At 41.7% G+C, this 15,466-nt stretch overlaps 2 protein-coding genes across 11 annotated transcripts in view; one reads left to right on the forward strand and one right to left on the reverse strand.

The window, feature by feature from the left end:
- The window catches only part of AP4S1 (adaptor related protein complex 4 subunit sigma 1), a 41,377-nt gene extending 30,854 nt beyond the window's left edge, over nt 1–10,523 (forward strand). For all 6 annotated transcript variants that reach the window (XM_024196055.3, XM_024196051.3, XM_024196056.3 and 3 more), the window contains one exon: nt 10,027–10,523. In XM_024196055.3, the coding sequence (XP_024051823.2) occupies nt 10,027–10,155 (129 nt within the window). In that variant the 3' untranslated portion in view covers nt 10,156–10,523. The remainder of the gene's footprint in view (nt 1–10,026) is intronic.
- Nucleotides 10,524–12,809: 2,286 nt separating this feature from the next.
- The window catches only part of HECTD1 (HECT domain E3 ubiquitin protein ligase 1), a 93,662-nt gene continuing 91,005 nt past the window's right edge, over nt 12,810–15,466 (reverse strand). For 4 of the 5 annotated variants that reach the window (XM_029911538.1, XM_029911535.1, XM_029911536.1 and 1 more), the window contains exons 40-41: nt 15,025–15,169; nt 12,811–14,142 (exon numbers count right to left, since the gene is read on the reverse strand). In XM_029911538.1, the coding sequence (XP_029767398.1) occupies nt 14,005–14,142; nt 15,025–15,169 (283 nt within the window). In that variant the 3' untranslated portion in view covers nt 12,811–14,004. Of the gene's footprint in view, nt 14,143–15,024; nt 15,170–15,466 lie in introns of all 5 variants that reach the window. The other variant, XM_029911537.1, reaches the window with a different exon arrangement.

Genomic DNA, 15,466 nt, shown 5'->3' on the forward strand with positions numbered 1-15,466 from the left:
TGGGGGTTTATGGAATTTAGGGAGCATATAAATTATCTTATTTGATAATATTGACTTAAGAAAAGGTTCTCAAATCTTGCTAGTACAACTATTGGGCCAAATTCTTGCCTGGTGTATCTCCACTTATGTATTAGGCCTCTTATCTTTAATTTTATAGTACACCAGTACACTCTTTTTGGAGGGAGAGCAATTTTATTTTAAAACATTTTCCTTACAAACTAAAAAATTCCTGTCTCATTTAGAGAAAGGAAGAACCTTTTGTGGGCTAGAGGGTAGAGAAAAAACTAAAAGCCAGTTCCTCAGTATGCTGAGTGAAGTGTGAACATGTGCCTATATAAGTGGTGGTGGTGGTGATGTGAACCATTCAGATTTGTATCTATTTTTGATAGCAGTTTGAATAGCAGATAAATAGACAGAGAACAGTGTAACATTTGGACTACAAGCGCCTTTAGGTGTTATTGCAGTGCAAACTATTCCATCAAAATGCTATTTGTAGCATGTAAACTAACCGTCATGGCCTGGGAACGAATCATTTCTGTTGCCAAATAGCCTGAGCTTACTCCAGTTTCATTCAAAATACCTGATGAAAAAATACAATGTGAATGTCTGTAGCAGCAAATGCATATGCAAGATATATCATGTGTTAGTACACTGGGCATCTGGCTAGAGCCTGTGATGATTTCCTGCCCCTATGGTAACACTGATGTATACAAATCCACATGAATTTGGTTTTTAAAAGTGATCGTGTCTACTTAATGTTGAAAACAAGATAAGAACTGAAGATAACATGATCCAACAAATATTTTAAAATTGCAAAGAAAAATAATCAGAATGGTGATTACCACGTATTCCAAATATATAATTCACCAAGAGCTCTCCCTTCTGTGAGGTGCTAAGTACCCACACCTTCCATTGAAGACATTGTTTGACTGAGTCCCTAACTGCAAGCAATCTATATATAGCTACATATGAAAGATGAGGGCAGCACCAATCTGCAGTGTAGAACTCCAGGGGCTGCCTTAAGGTGCCAAGTGCTCCAGCTCCATTACCCTATATTGCAAAAGCACATTATTAGTAAATGCCGGAAAATCCTGATAAATGATCATATTAAAATGTAAAGCATACATTAAAGATACATTAAGGTTACACATTTAAAACAAAAATTCAGGAAAAGCAAAGTGAAGTTTCCATCCGCAATATTAACGCTGTCAGACTGCCCATTTTATATAACCAGGGCTGGCTCTGGCTTTTTCGCCGCCCCAGGCGAAAAAGCCTCCGGCCGCCGGAGCCCCGGGGGGAGGGCAGCGAGCTCCGCTCTCCCCCCGGCGGCCGGGGGCAGGGCGCCGAGGGGGAGGGCGGCCGGAGCCCTGGGAGGAGAGCGGCGAGCCCCGGCGGGGGCTCGGCTCTCCCCCCGCCGGGGCCGGGCGCCCGGCGGCGAGCCGCGGCCGGGGCTCGCCGCTCTCCCCCCGGCGGGCCCGGGAGAGGGAGGCGAGCCCTGCTGTGGCCCCGCTCTCCCCGGCGGCGGGAGCGCCGCGCTGCCGCCCCCCTCCAGGTGCCGCCCCAAGCACCAGCTTCGGTGCCTGGTGCCTGGAGCCGGCCCTGTATATAACAACGGGAACAGTAGCACACTAAGGTAAGACTGCTGCTGCCACTCATCAGGCCCCAAGAAACATACAGATGTGGACTTTATTTGCATCTTACAGCTCTTGCTGCAGTTTTAACAACTTAAATTTGGGGCAAAGAATTAAGTAATCCAATTTAGTACTTGTGATTATTCTTAAATATTGCAAAAGCCCCACAACCTACAAAAGACTACCCCAGTCTGAAATTAGGCAAGTTGCAGTTCCTTAGATGTAACCCTCATCCAGGGAAATCGGCCTTGATGGAAGCATGCATTTTGTATCGGAGCCAGATTCTACAGCCTGTCTATACCCATTTACCCTGCTGTTTTTTAGCCCCAACTGCTCTCAAACCCACTCTAAATCTTTGAGAAAAGGGGTCAAGGGCCAAGAAAACCCAAACTAAGTGCAAAAAAATTCCCAATAAATTAGCAAAACCATAATTAAATACTAATACTATTCAGAGTACCCAACTAAGATATTACAGCAATCCCAGCTAAACCAAGATGTGCAACAATCCACAGGAAACCACTATCCTCCAATCTGAACACAAGCAATAACTCCAGTTTTCAAGTCTCTGTAGAGATAATATAGTGCAAGAGAAAACTTAATTCCTGGTCCCAACTAAAAGCCTCTATGTGTCACACAAATCTACCCTCCCGCCTGTTAACCAATCAACTACTGTAAGGGAATGGATGGAAAAATCCTGCTGTTTCTCCTACAAGGAGCAATATATGCTTTACTCTAGTCCAAAAAAACTATGTGAAAGAAGAAGAACCTTCCAAGTTAATGCTAAGGTTTACATTGTTTACTGCCCCAAAAGTGTTATTTTTAATAATGTAAACTTAACAGGAAAAGTCAGCGTAACTTTCATTAAAAGCAAAAGGGCTGGATCCAAGCTTTTGCTACCAAATTTAAAATAAGACAAGTAAGAGGCTGTATGAACATATATTTAGTCATATTTTTACCAGCATTTTTCATCAAATTAATGTTTTAATATATTCTCCAAGGCCACATTCCTGAAAACATTTGTGTGTGTGCCTGCTTAACTTTAAGCACGAGTAACCCAATTACTGATTTCCATGAGATTACTCATGTGCCTAAAGTTTTGGGTAAGTAAGTGATTGCAAGATCACAGCTTTAAACATATTGCACATAGCAACAATGAAAACTGATGACACTAGTCAATTAAAGGGTGATATTTTAGACAACCACTTTATTTTATTAAATTCTGAGTAGTCATTTGTTTTGAGAGCAGCTTTTATATGTAAAGAGGCTAGATAATGGTTGAGACAAGTTTCCGCTTTTAGTATGGGAATTAGTTATTCTGCACATAATTAAGAATCCACACAAAGCAAAGATCATGATATTTTCAGAACTGTATTTTAAATACATTTTTAAAACAACTTCTACTAGATGTGCTGATGGACCATTTAAATGGACAACAGTGTTAATACCATTAATAATGAAATGTTTCTGTTTAGTGTTTTAATAGCCCTGATTTTTTATACACAGAACCAGAGCTTAAGTGGGTCGAATTTTATTAAGCTCTTAAACAGCTGCAGTTTAGATGGCGTAGGAGCCACTTTCTGGCTGTGATGAGTCACTACAAAGATTAAGAAAGTGACAATTGAAAGGGTTATCACAGCAGTTTTGTGTAGACTAGATGCTGTTATGTGTAGGAGTTGTTAAAATTAAGAAAAGTTGGTTTTCTACAGTTTAAATTGACAAAACAAGGTTTATTCTGAACCAGATATTAGCCTGTGAAAAAAACAGGTGTTTATGTTCAGGTTTCTGTCTGGATCCCCAGAGAACCAAGAGTCTGGAGACCAATATCCTGAGTTAAGAAAATCATTGAGTCCCATTGTGATTAGCCTACTATTTATTTCTGGACAACTGAAAAACATTGATATAGGGAATCTCCCAAGTGAATCCGTCAGACACTTTAATGTCCACTAAAGTAGCAGTTTCAAACTTTAAGTTTGGGCAATTTTAAGTAATCAGGAGGAAAATTATAATGTTACAGTGTTGGTTCAATGAATAGTTTAGGCTCAATGTTTATAAGTATATACTTCAATTTACACTGTAAAAGAATTGGATAAAATGGAAACCTAATAGGATTCATTTCAAATAATTATCACAATAAGAGAGAAGCCCTCTCCAGGACCATGATGTGTTGAACCAGCTAAAGGCTCTCCCAGCAGACTTTCACAGGTGACTGACTGTGATCAGTCAGTTTTCAACCCTCCATCCAGAATGTATGATCAGAGGAGGAGCCAACAGTTAGTGCTCCAACATCAGGATGAGACAAATGTTCTGGAATTTACAAGTACAGTCAGTCTCTTAATAGCAGATTTTAAGATAGCCTCCTGAGGCGGAAATGTCAGTGACTGAAATTTCTATGCCAGTAGATAGTACATAAGTTACTTAATAAGAGTGATCATTAGTAATGATAAAGTCAAGTAGTGAGATGTTTGAAGGGGTGGGATTCACCAGGAGGACTTGGGCACTTCAATGTCTAACATTTAAGTACCTTGGCGCCTAATGGAATTTGCAATCCTGAGTTAGGTGACCAGACTCCCTGAACAATGCCTGGGGAGTTAGGCAGCTAAGAATGGGATCCACAAAAGCCAACACATTGAGCAGGGAGATACCTAAGCTAGCCAGTAGGAAATGTGGTGTGGTGGTGCCACTCAAAAGGAGTTAGAGGCCAGATTCACAGAGGTGATTAGGCACCTAACTTCTTTTGAAATCAGTGTAAGTTAGGAGCCTGTGGAGCTGGGCGTAGGTACGGAAGTCTGGGCTGGAAGGAGGCACCTCCCTCCACTTGGGATTCAGAGCCAGGAACCCTCTCCTGGAGTTAGGTGCTTAGGTCAGGTCAGCCATTTGTCAAGAAAAGCTGAGGAGCAGGAGTCTCCCTCCCCACCAACAACCACCTTTAGCCCAGTGGTTTAGGGCACTCACCCAGGATGTGGAGACCAGGGATCAAATGCCCACTCTGCCTGATATAGGGCAGGGACTTGAATTTGGGGTTTTGAGAGTGTCAGTGGTGCCTAAATGTTAGACTTAAGCACCTAAAGTGGCAATTAGGTGCTTCAGTCCCCCTTGTGAATCTAACCTGTGGTTGAAAATGAATGGCCATGAAGGAAATCTATGTTGTACATCAGTTACTTAAAGGCAAATTGTCTATCGCCTAAGCACCCAAGCTGTGGTCTGCAGATCACTTGCTAGTGTTCCTGGGAGAGCTGGTTGCTCATAAGGTGCTGGCTCCTCCTCATTGCCAATTTAGACCACATGTACCCATTCCCCTACCGTCAAATCAAAGAAAACCCTCCGATACTTTAAATGGTGCCACCTTGTGAAGGAGAAAATATTCTCTTTGATATGTACATTTGCACCCGCATCTTGATGCGCCAGAATTCAAAGCCAGATGGCGAGCATATCTGCTTATTTCACTGTTGCTGCATGGTAAAGTGATAGGAGGGCAGAGGGAAAGCAAGATAACTTATTGTACTTACCTCATTTTAGTATGTGTGCCATAAGTACTCATGAATAGGATTAGAAAGTGCCACTATTGCAAGGTAACTTTTACAAGGGATTAATTTATGTGCAGTTTTACTAATAGGGCTTATGCCAGGTACACAAAGAAGAAAGGAAGATAGTAGCTCCTCTGTAGGGGCAGCTCTCCAAGTCACACCCTGTATAGCCCCTAGAGACCAACCTGAATATGTATCTATATACTTGGAATGGCCTTTTCTTCAACATGCAGGCTAGCAGGGACAACAAATTTGTATAATTTTCGGTGGTGCCCAGAACAGGTCCAAGTCCCAACCCCTCCCCCCCGCCACACACACACCCCTGCCTAAGGCTCTGGGAGGGGGTGTGGGAGGGGGCTTGGGGTGCAGGCTCTGGGCACGGGAGGGATGTGGGATTTCTGGGGGAGTTTAGGTCCTGGGTGCGGGCTCTGGGCTGGGACGGGGTGCAGGAGGGTTGGGGGGTGCTGGGTGCAAGCTCTGGGCTGGGACAGAGGATGGGGGTGCAGGGCTGGGCCAGGGATGAGGAATTTGGGGTGCAGCAGGCAGGCTGCCCCAGGGCTGGGCCAAGGAGAACTCCCCCCAGCCCTCTCCTTGCCGGCAGCAGCGAGCTCCGGGGGAGCCCTCCCCAGCACGACACTCACCCAAGCCCCCCCAAGCTGCTGCTCAGGAGGTCCAGCCAGGATAAGCACCCCCCCCCCCCCTCAGAGTCACCTGCCACGGGAAGGTGGGGCTGCCATGCACCTCCTCCCCCGACAGGCGCAGCAGCTTCCTGAGCCTGCCCCCAGTGCCACTCCCTTGTTGCCAGCAGCAACCAGTGAGGGAGCACAGCCATCCGCTGCCCAGGGCAGGCAGCGACGCTCGGGGGAGGGGGCGAGCGGAGGCAGCAGGTAGGGCTGGGGGATGCTCTGGGGGAGCCGTGCAGGGGTGACAGGCGAGGCTGGGGGAGAGACCCAGCCCCAAACATTGGTGGAGCCGGGCCCCCAGGGGCCTGAATTTGCTGGAAGCCAGGAACCACGGGCCCATACAACTCGCCACCCCTGCAGGCTAGGGTACATGGAGCTCAGCACATATACCGACCTATCACTTATTATGAGTGTTTCAGATCAGCACATTATGGCCCAGATCCCCAAAGGTATTTAGGCTCCTAACTTCCATTGAAATCAGAGCGCTTTACTTATATGTTCAAATTAACAAAATTTCCCCTTCCCCCCAGGTTTTTTAAGTCTTTGACTGCATAGCTGCAATCTTAATAATACAAGGCTTTTACACAGACCTTCTTTATGTGCAATAGATCAGGAACCTCACTGGAAGTGGCCCTTTAGTAAAGCCTAAGCTGGATTTAGATGTCAAAGTACACACCTTGCCCAGCCTTTCCCCACACTAGTTGATCTGGTAGATTTACTTTCTTCTACTCTCCACGCAGGATTCATCCACAGGTTGGATGATTTACACCCTGTGGTGTGGGTTTCTTGCCAAGCAGGAGGGGGGCAGCTGGTGTAGAAGAACTAGGAAGATGATGGACAGATGTCCCCACAGTGGCCTGGGTATAATCAGAATGAAATGTCTAAGTGTGTACACAGAAGGATGTAACAGCAGAGAACGGGCATCGTGAGACTTGCAGGAAAGGAGAAATGAGCCAAGATTGCTCATTGTCTAAAGCTGAATGTTTGCCAAGAGCAGCCTGGGAAAAGGAGGTGGGGAGAATTGCAAAGGAAGGTTGGAGACTTACCAGAATCAAGGTGTGCAATCTCTCTGGAATGGTAACTGCTAGCCAAATTCAGGCTACAGGTGAGATAGCTGCTGTCGGAATGAGGGCTGAGTAGCTGTGGAATGTTGCCAGGGAGGGGCTAGCATGTTACAGGTGGAAAGATGTGACACCACTTCACTCCCTGTAACAAAAATGAGCCTCTAGCCATTAAGTATGTTTTAGGTTTTTAAAAATGATAACTTAAAAGGGAAAGTCAATGCCATTAATTTTGAAACAAGCTGAAATGCTCCTGAAACTTAAAAGTGGCATTCTTCTTTAATGATATGCTATCTGTGAGTGAACTGCTACAAGGCACCTGGGGTTTGGGAAACGGATGGATACTTTTCTCAGGTGATATATAAACACTTTCAGAAATTAATCACTGATCTCACTCTTTTTCAGGGAGGGTAATCCAGGGAAACTGGTCTAGAGAGTGAGAGTTCTCCTTCCTGTACCTGGTTTCACTTGGGATTTTTTCCCCGTTAAATTTTAGGATCTAGGATCTGTGTGTGTGGGTCGTGCTATTTTAGAAAGATTGGATGGGCTTTTCCCATGAGAGTTCTATCGGACAGTGTAAATGGCCTGGCTTTGGTACAAAGCTAAAATTAAAAAAGCTTGTAGTGGCATTTTAGGACTATTCATGAAAGCTCTGTAGATTAATATCTGAATTTAACAGGCCCTCCTTCCTACACGTACAGCATTGCATCACAGTAGTGATGGTGAATGGGAACTTAATAGCTAATTCTATTTTCCATAAATTCTCAAATTATTGTACTCATGCTGTAACTGTATCCACACTAAAATATTCCTTGCAAGATAGTGAGATGTGTTTGAAAAGTATAATATGGAGAGCCAACTACAACGCCTGTAGCCTGCAAGCTGCATAGGCTAAAGTAAATGCAGATGCCCAGATTTTAAAGACGTGTAAGCATTGCTCCACTCACACTGCAAGACCTAAGTTACTTAGGGCTGGTCTATATTTCTTAGCATATGCGCAACATGCCTCAGGTGGCACATAACCAGGATTCATCACCAAATTTTGTCTGCTTGGATCATTAGCTTCCCCGGCGTGGAACTGGTACTGTCGGGGAGTGTGACATGAATGCTGATCCACGCTCTCCTGGTCCACACTGGACATAGGCATAGCTACATCGCTGTGGGGGTGTGAAAAATCCACACCCCTGAGAGACGTCACTATGCCAATCTAATCCCCAGTGTAAGCAGTGCCAGGTTGACAGAAGAATTCTTCCATCGCCCTCGCTACTGCCTCTAGGGGAGGTGAATTAACTTCAGCAGCAGCAGAATTCCTCCAATCACTGTCGAGTGTCTACACTGAAGCACTACAGCTGTGCTGCTGTAGCATTTTTAGTATAGACATACCCAAAGTAGCTTTGAAAACTTGGGCCTAACGAGTACTCTGACAGTGGAGTTCCACTAGCGTGAATGCAGAGTAATAGAACAAAATCTGACCATCTGTCTTTCTGAGCTCATGCCATACTATCAAATAACATTCGTGGCAAGCAAGTTCTGGGAGGCAGTAGTGAAGGTCCAAAAAACCAAAAAAACAAACCCCACCATCTCCAAACTGTTGAAAAATGTGTTTGCAAATTGGAATGTGAAGTTTCTTTCTGGCTCCACTGCAATAAACAGAATCTCCAACATACAGCCAAGAACTACAAGGAGTGAAGCTGAAACTATGATTGATCTGTAGAGCAGAGGGAAAGACTGAAAAGCAGCAACAGGTGGGGACAAGGCAGAAGAGAGGTTTAACTTCTTCCCCTGTAGATTGTACTGAATCAGGAAGACAGCCATGATACCTAGTCGTTTTTTATGTCAATTTCTATTTAATAGAATAGAGATAAATAGGAAAAGCAGGACATGTTTTACTTAGCCCCACTTTTCCCACATCACATTTGTTCAATGAATACTAGTGTGTATAGAACATATTTTTGCTGGTATAAAACTTGTCATTTATTTGCCAAAGCAGTTAAGATACGTTAATGGAGGAGTTTCATATAGCGCAAAAGGACACACATTTGTATAGCTTTAGATTTTTGCCTTTCAGCTGCCTCATTTCACTAGGCAAATCTTGAAGGCGCTAAGTACATTTAAAATCATTTTAAAAATGAAACCTTTATTAAATTCTATTCCTTAACAAAGGAGTGTAAATTAATGAAATCACTCTTAGCTATCCTCTGTGTAAATTACAATAGACTATTAGCATATCAGCTTATAAAACTAGACAAGTTTGAAACTTGATTTTTCCATTACACCAAATAAGTGATGTTAGGGAGGGGGGGAAAAAACACCAAAATGGTCAGCCTTGAAAATGCTGGTATCAGTCAGACGTGAACAGACTAAGAATTATCTTGTTTAACGGAAATGCAGTGTACATAGATGTGCTTTTAGGGTCTGTCTCCACTGCAGCTGAGAGCATGTCTCCCAGCCCGGGCAGCCCTCCTGCGCTAGTTCTACTAGCACACAAACTAGCCACGTGGACGTTATGTATTCAGATGGCTAGCCTGGGCCGCCACCCATACTGCAACATCCACACTGCAACCGCTATGGTAACTCAAGAACAGCTAGTGTGTCTGTCTGCACTAGCTGGGAGGCACTCTCCCAGGTGCAATGTAGACATATCCTTAGCATTATTCATAGTCACATTCAAGTTTGTGGTATCTTACTGATTGCATTTTGTATCTATGGTAAGCAGAAACTATTCTTTCCGTAAAATCCATCAACTGGCAGTGAACTCAGACAAGCCTATACTAAAAACTTTGTCCAGATAGTAATTGTTCAAATTAAGTTACGCTGTCTGTGCCTCATCTTCTCTAATACAGAGAGACAACTGCAGTTATCGGTTCCCACTGACACTTCGACATGTGACTAACACAATAAAAAGGTGAAACACATTACGTCTGACATGGGTATTATTGCTACTAAAATAAATTTAACCTAATCTCAAGGTGCAAATTTACAAATACCCACACTTGTAAGTTTTAATCAGAGAAGAGGGTTGAGAACATGAAATGCTTAAGACAAAGGCAGGTAAGATTTTCCTCTGAATGAGTCTTCACTGTTCAATACTTGTAAATAAAAATTACTTAACTTGAAATGTTCCTAGATAATGTTCAACTTGGATAGAGTGCACATAATTTTGGATGAAATGGTGTTAAATGGCTGCATCGTGGAAACCAACAAGAATAGAATTCTTGCACCTCTATTTGTTCTTGACAAAATGGCAGAAAGCTAGAAAGAAACAAGCCTACTGAGGAATGTATTTTACAAAGGAATGTATTCTGAAAACCCCACAACATCCCTACAGCTATTTTCTGAGACTTCCTAAGGTGAAATCTTGCAGTATTTTCAACTTGCTGGAACATATTGAAGCAAAGAAATCTAATGCATATTCCCTCTTTCTTTCTCCTCCAACCCCTGAACAAAATATGCCATGTCAATGTAAAGGTAAAAATTGGGAGGGGGAGGGACCAACAGGAACTTTTTCAAAGAGGCAAATGTCAGTTGACACAGCACTTGTCTTTCTAAAAAGTAGCCATTTTGTTTTAGTATTTGTAATTCTGTTAGGGGAAAAATATTCATGAAGCCTTGTATGTCTGTGGCTATACATTACATTACAAGCGCTACAGCAGCACAGCTGTAGCTACGCTGTTGTACTGTAGACATTTACTACAGCAACCGAAAGGGTTTTTCAGCTGCAGTAGTAAATCCACCTACTTGAGAGGCGGGACCTAGTTGTGTCTACACTGAAGTTTAGACTTAACTATATTGCACAGGGTATGATATTTTTCACAGCCCTGAGTGATGTAGCTAGGGCAACTTAAGTTTTATGTATGGACCAGGCCTCACCTCATTCATTCCAAAAAAAAAGGGCTATAGAGATGGAGAAGATGAATTAGAAAATATTAGTATAATTCCAAGTTGTTTCAGTTCTTGCTTTAATACTTTATACCATATTATCATTCAAATTTGTTTTCATAAGTATGTATCTTAAGCTCTTTAACTTCTGTACCGATATGACCAATCTTCTACTAGGTCCAGTCTTCACAAGGACAGGTTTATCCTATATGCTTTTGTATAGAACCGAGTGTAAAGTTTGTGTTCACTCAAATACTACAGTGATGGCTGTAATAAAGGTTACTGAATACTATGGAAATTGTAACTAAACGATTTGGACACTTAATTCTGTTATGTTAATAAAAGGTTAATTGTTCTTTATCATACTCAAAAGGAAGTTGCTACTTTAGTAGTTTAATTTTCTTAGTGTAATGTTTTAGTATTTTGCTTATAAACTTGAAAATAAAGGTTCTCCTTTTCACATCAATTTCTTGTTTGTAATATCAGTATTCTTTCACAACTGCCAGCTGGGGAAGCCCACAAAATTGTTAGTAATGGGATCACAATCACCACAGCTTTTCTTCCCCCAACCCTCAGCATACCATTAGGTGTTTTTTGCAGTATATTCACTGCTTGTCCAAGTCTTGAGTAAAATCTACAGAAGAGGTGCCTCAGATCTGTAAGTTTCCTAATACCGACCAAATGTACCCAAACTAATCTAAAAATCTTTAGGAGCAGTAGAAGAGAGCTCAATGACTGATCTTTAAGTGAAATACTGTGACATGGACAACTGTCTGTCATCTTTCACAAAAGTCACTAAAGAACTCAATTGGTAATTACTTTCATTTTCTAATCACCTGCTACTGTAAACTAGGTTCAGACTGGTATTGAGCGGTGAAAACCTCCATATTTAAACTATCCATCTTCATTCCCTTTTAGACTATCATATTTAAGGTAGGTCCCATTGGTTCTTACACCAGACATCCATTTGGTTATGGTAAAAGTACAATCAGCTTTATAAAATTTTCATTCTAGCACCCTCCCTGTCAGGCAGTCTGACCCTTACTTACTTACTCCTGTCTCCATGCCACTGATTTTTGCCCTGGACTTGGTGAAAGGAGCTTCCAGGAGGCCTGCTGAACTGCCTCAGTACAACAGTGGGGCCTGCTCAACCATCTTGGCATGGAACTTGCCCACACGCCAGCTGGGAGCTGGGTTCCTGTGGTCTGCTGTCTGTCTGTCATTTCTGAGAGGAAAGGCGGGGGAAGGAGAGGGGTTGTTCTTCACACCCTCCTTAAAAAAATTGTCTTTCTGGACCTGACTGCATAACTGGAATTAATTTGCAAACTGGACACCATCAGATTAGACCTAAATAAAGACTGGAAGTGGTTGGGTCATTACAAAACCTAAACCTAATTTCCCCAATACTAATTTCCCCCTACTGTTACTCACACCTTCTTGTCAACTGTCTGAAATGGGCCACTCTCATTACCACTTCAAAAGTTATTTTTCCTCCATTGGTATCCTGCTATTAAATGAATGTCTCATTAGACTGACCTCACACTTGGTAATAAATTTGTTAGTCTCCTCGTTAGGTTTGAGGAAGAAGCCCTCTAAACCAATGAGGAAATAGTAAAAACAAAAACAAAAAAAACCTCTTAAAAATCCTGGGAAAGCTCTTCTCCAAAAGGGAGTCCTAGAGTCTGCATGTGTGCTGGTTGGAGGCCTAGAATTCTGGGGGGTTCTTTTTGAGAGGCAGTCCCAAGCCCAGGCTCAGAGCACAGATCTGGTCTGTCTGCAGTTGACCTGGAGATGGGAAACACCCCATGCTGAAGACTGCTACATGGAGGGGACTGAAAAATATGCATTTTTCTTATAAGCTATTGATTGTTTCAAGACACTTCTGGTAAAAGTGTAGTAACATCTTATTTACTTCATCTTTATAAGCAGTCACTGACCACCACAAAAAAATTACAATACATAGTTCAATCAAGACAGCCATTGCTCCCTCAAAAAACTTTAATCAATTGCATGTTGTGGGGTACAGTCATTCACTCTGATGCAATATGCAAACTTAGTATCATTCATATCGTGTCTGAAAAACAGCTGTAGTGCTGCACAGTGTCTTCGGTATCTGCCAAGCTAGTTCTCAGAAAGCTACACTGCGAAACTCTGAACGCCCTGGCTTAGCCAACAGACAAGCTAATGAACAGGTCACTTATTTGCTCTTATACCCCAATTTCTAATTTTCTTAAACTTAGAAAAATAAGCCAAATTTCTTCAAAAGTAATGCTTTCAGAACACTTACAGTTGACCAAATCAAAATAAAGATATCTAGTCTATGTACTCATATTTGAGGAGTATGAGAGAAATAGTCAGAGGAGACATTTTTGTACGCTGCAAACATTTTAATGATTATTGTTGAGCATACACATTGGAAATTTTTTTAAATTTCAAACTGCAACAAGTTAAATAAATGTTTATAATATACAAGGAAAGTACAACCAAAAGTAAAACTTGCTTTAAGTGTGCCTTGCACCAGAAACCAGTGTTTTGTTTTGTTTTTTTAATAGCTTTATTGTTGAGCTGCACTAACACACTTAAGGATTTGATCTTTATAGCAGGGCATTTAAGAAATCAAAATATATTCCCAGTTGAAAGGAAAAAAAAAGTTGTGCATGATTATATGCAAAAAACAAACAACCCCCCCTCCCCCCCCAAAAAGAAAAAACAACACTAGAATACTCCAATAGTGCAGGCACCATTAAAAAGAAAGAAAGAAAAAGCTTGTGATGCCCATTAACTCTAAGATTTAAGGAAGCAAGTTTTTGACCAGTTAGTTTAAAGCCAGCAAAACAGGGATCAGTGATGGCAACTGTAGTGTACAAGGTATTAAATGACAAACTTTACACAAATACACTTAGAAATTGATATCAGTGAACACTGAAAATCTGAAGATCTGCTCTTTGGAACAGTCAAAGAGAACCACCTTAATTTCCAGTCGTGCAAGCCCTTGAAGCATCACACAGTGTTCTGTGCCATTTACTTGCTGGCTGTGTAGTTACAGGGATTTGTTTTGTCATTAGCAGCTAACAAACTTTTTCCATGTGTTCCTAAAGCCTCACAGGTGGAAAAAAGGTAAGTCTCATCAGAGCACAGCGTGGAGATCATATTTTCTGCACACAAACACAAGAGGCTTCACTAATATCATAGACAGTTTCTCATGTCCCATGTTGCACAGAGCAATTCAATTGAGATGAAAGCCTTTTTCCATAGTAGCAGCTAGCAGGCGCTCCCTCATAATCTCCTCAGAGGAATACTCAGGCAATTTAAGGTAATGCACACAGGTATTCACAGATGGATAACTTGCATCTGTAGCATCAACCTGAGAATAGGGAAGATGAATATTATTTATGTACTGCTATAGTTTATTGTATTATACATATATGATAAAAATACATAGGTCCTTTCTCCTCTGTTGAATTTACAAATCTACTTCATGCTAGAGTTGGCTGGGAATTTTTTCACAGATTTCTGTTGTTGTTTTTGGCAAATTCCAAATTGCCACAATTGAAACTTTTTGCAGAAACGTATCCGTTTCAGTGTAACTCTCTTCGGAAAGGTTTCCCAGGTCCAGAAATGTGTAGTCAAACCCAGAGAGAGAGAGAGAGAGGAACCCACCCCAGAATACCAAACAGCCCAAGATTAGAATACACATCTGGGATGTGAGAAATCCAGGTTCAAGTTCCTACTTTAAATCCGGCAAGAGCAAGGACTTGAACCTGAGTGTCCCACATATCGGGTGATTTCCTCACCCACTGGGCTACTGGATATTCTGGGATGGTGCGCACGCTTGGTCTCTCTCTCAATTCTGATGAAAAATTTCAAAAGGTTTCAGTTTTGCCCCAATGTAAAAAGGGAAAATTTTTGAAATCTCTGAAAATTTTCACAAGATGGGAAAACTGCTTCCCACCCAGCTCTACTTCCTACATAAAACAGTGAGATGCCAAAGGATGGGTGTATCAACCAGAAAAAGGCTAGGAGAGATTGAAGTGTACTTAGTTTACATACACATTTCCTTAATTCCTTTTTATGAGAATATATATGAGAGTACAAAGTCAGAGAAGAGCTGGAGTGGAGTTTGGCATTGAAAGGCTGACAGAAAATAGTGAGTGTTGATGTAAGGTTAACATTTATTTATGTGGCAGATGTAGTTTTTTTGTAAGCAAAAAGCTTAAAGTTGAGAGGTACCCTGAAGAGCCTATACCTTGCGCACAACAGTGAGCCGGGGGTGTAGGTTAGCCAGTCCTCCTGGTGGGAGTGTTGAACAGCCAGTAGTGAACTGGAGAAATGCTTTTCTTTCATCCGAAGACATACCACACAAAACTCTCACAAATCGAAGGAATCCAGGACTAAAAAAAAAAAAAAATTAAAAATATATGAACATCAACAAAATGTTTGTGATGAAGGAAAGAGAATTTTGTAACTTGAGACATTAAAATCAACATCTTTACACAAACTTAAAGGGCAACTGTTTGTTTAAAATATTCACGCCAGTTCATTACTGAATTAAGAAGAAAGCATTTAAGAAAGAAAAAGATGAAAATTATATTTTTAAAAATTTCTTTGCCAGATGTTACATGGCAAAACCTACAGAGGGACATATCAATTCCCCATGTTACTACTGGAGACGGAATTAAAAGATCTCC

The sequence above is a fragment of the Terrapene carolina genome, unplaced genomic scaffold, assembly GCF_002925995.2.
Source record: "Terrapene carolina triunguis isolate 2854851 unplaced genomic scaffold, T_m_triunguis-2.0 Scaffold96, whole genome shotgun sequence".
Classification (NCBI taxonomy): Eukaryota; Metazoa; Chordata; order Testudines; family Emydidae; genus Terrapene; species Terrapene triunguis.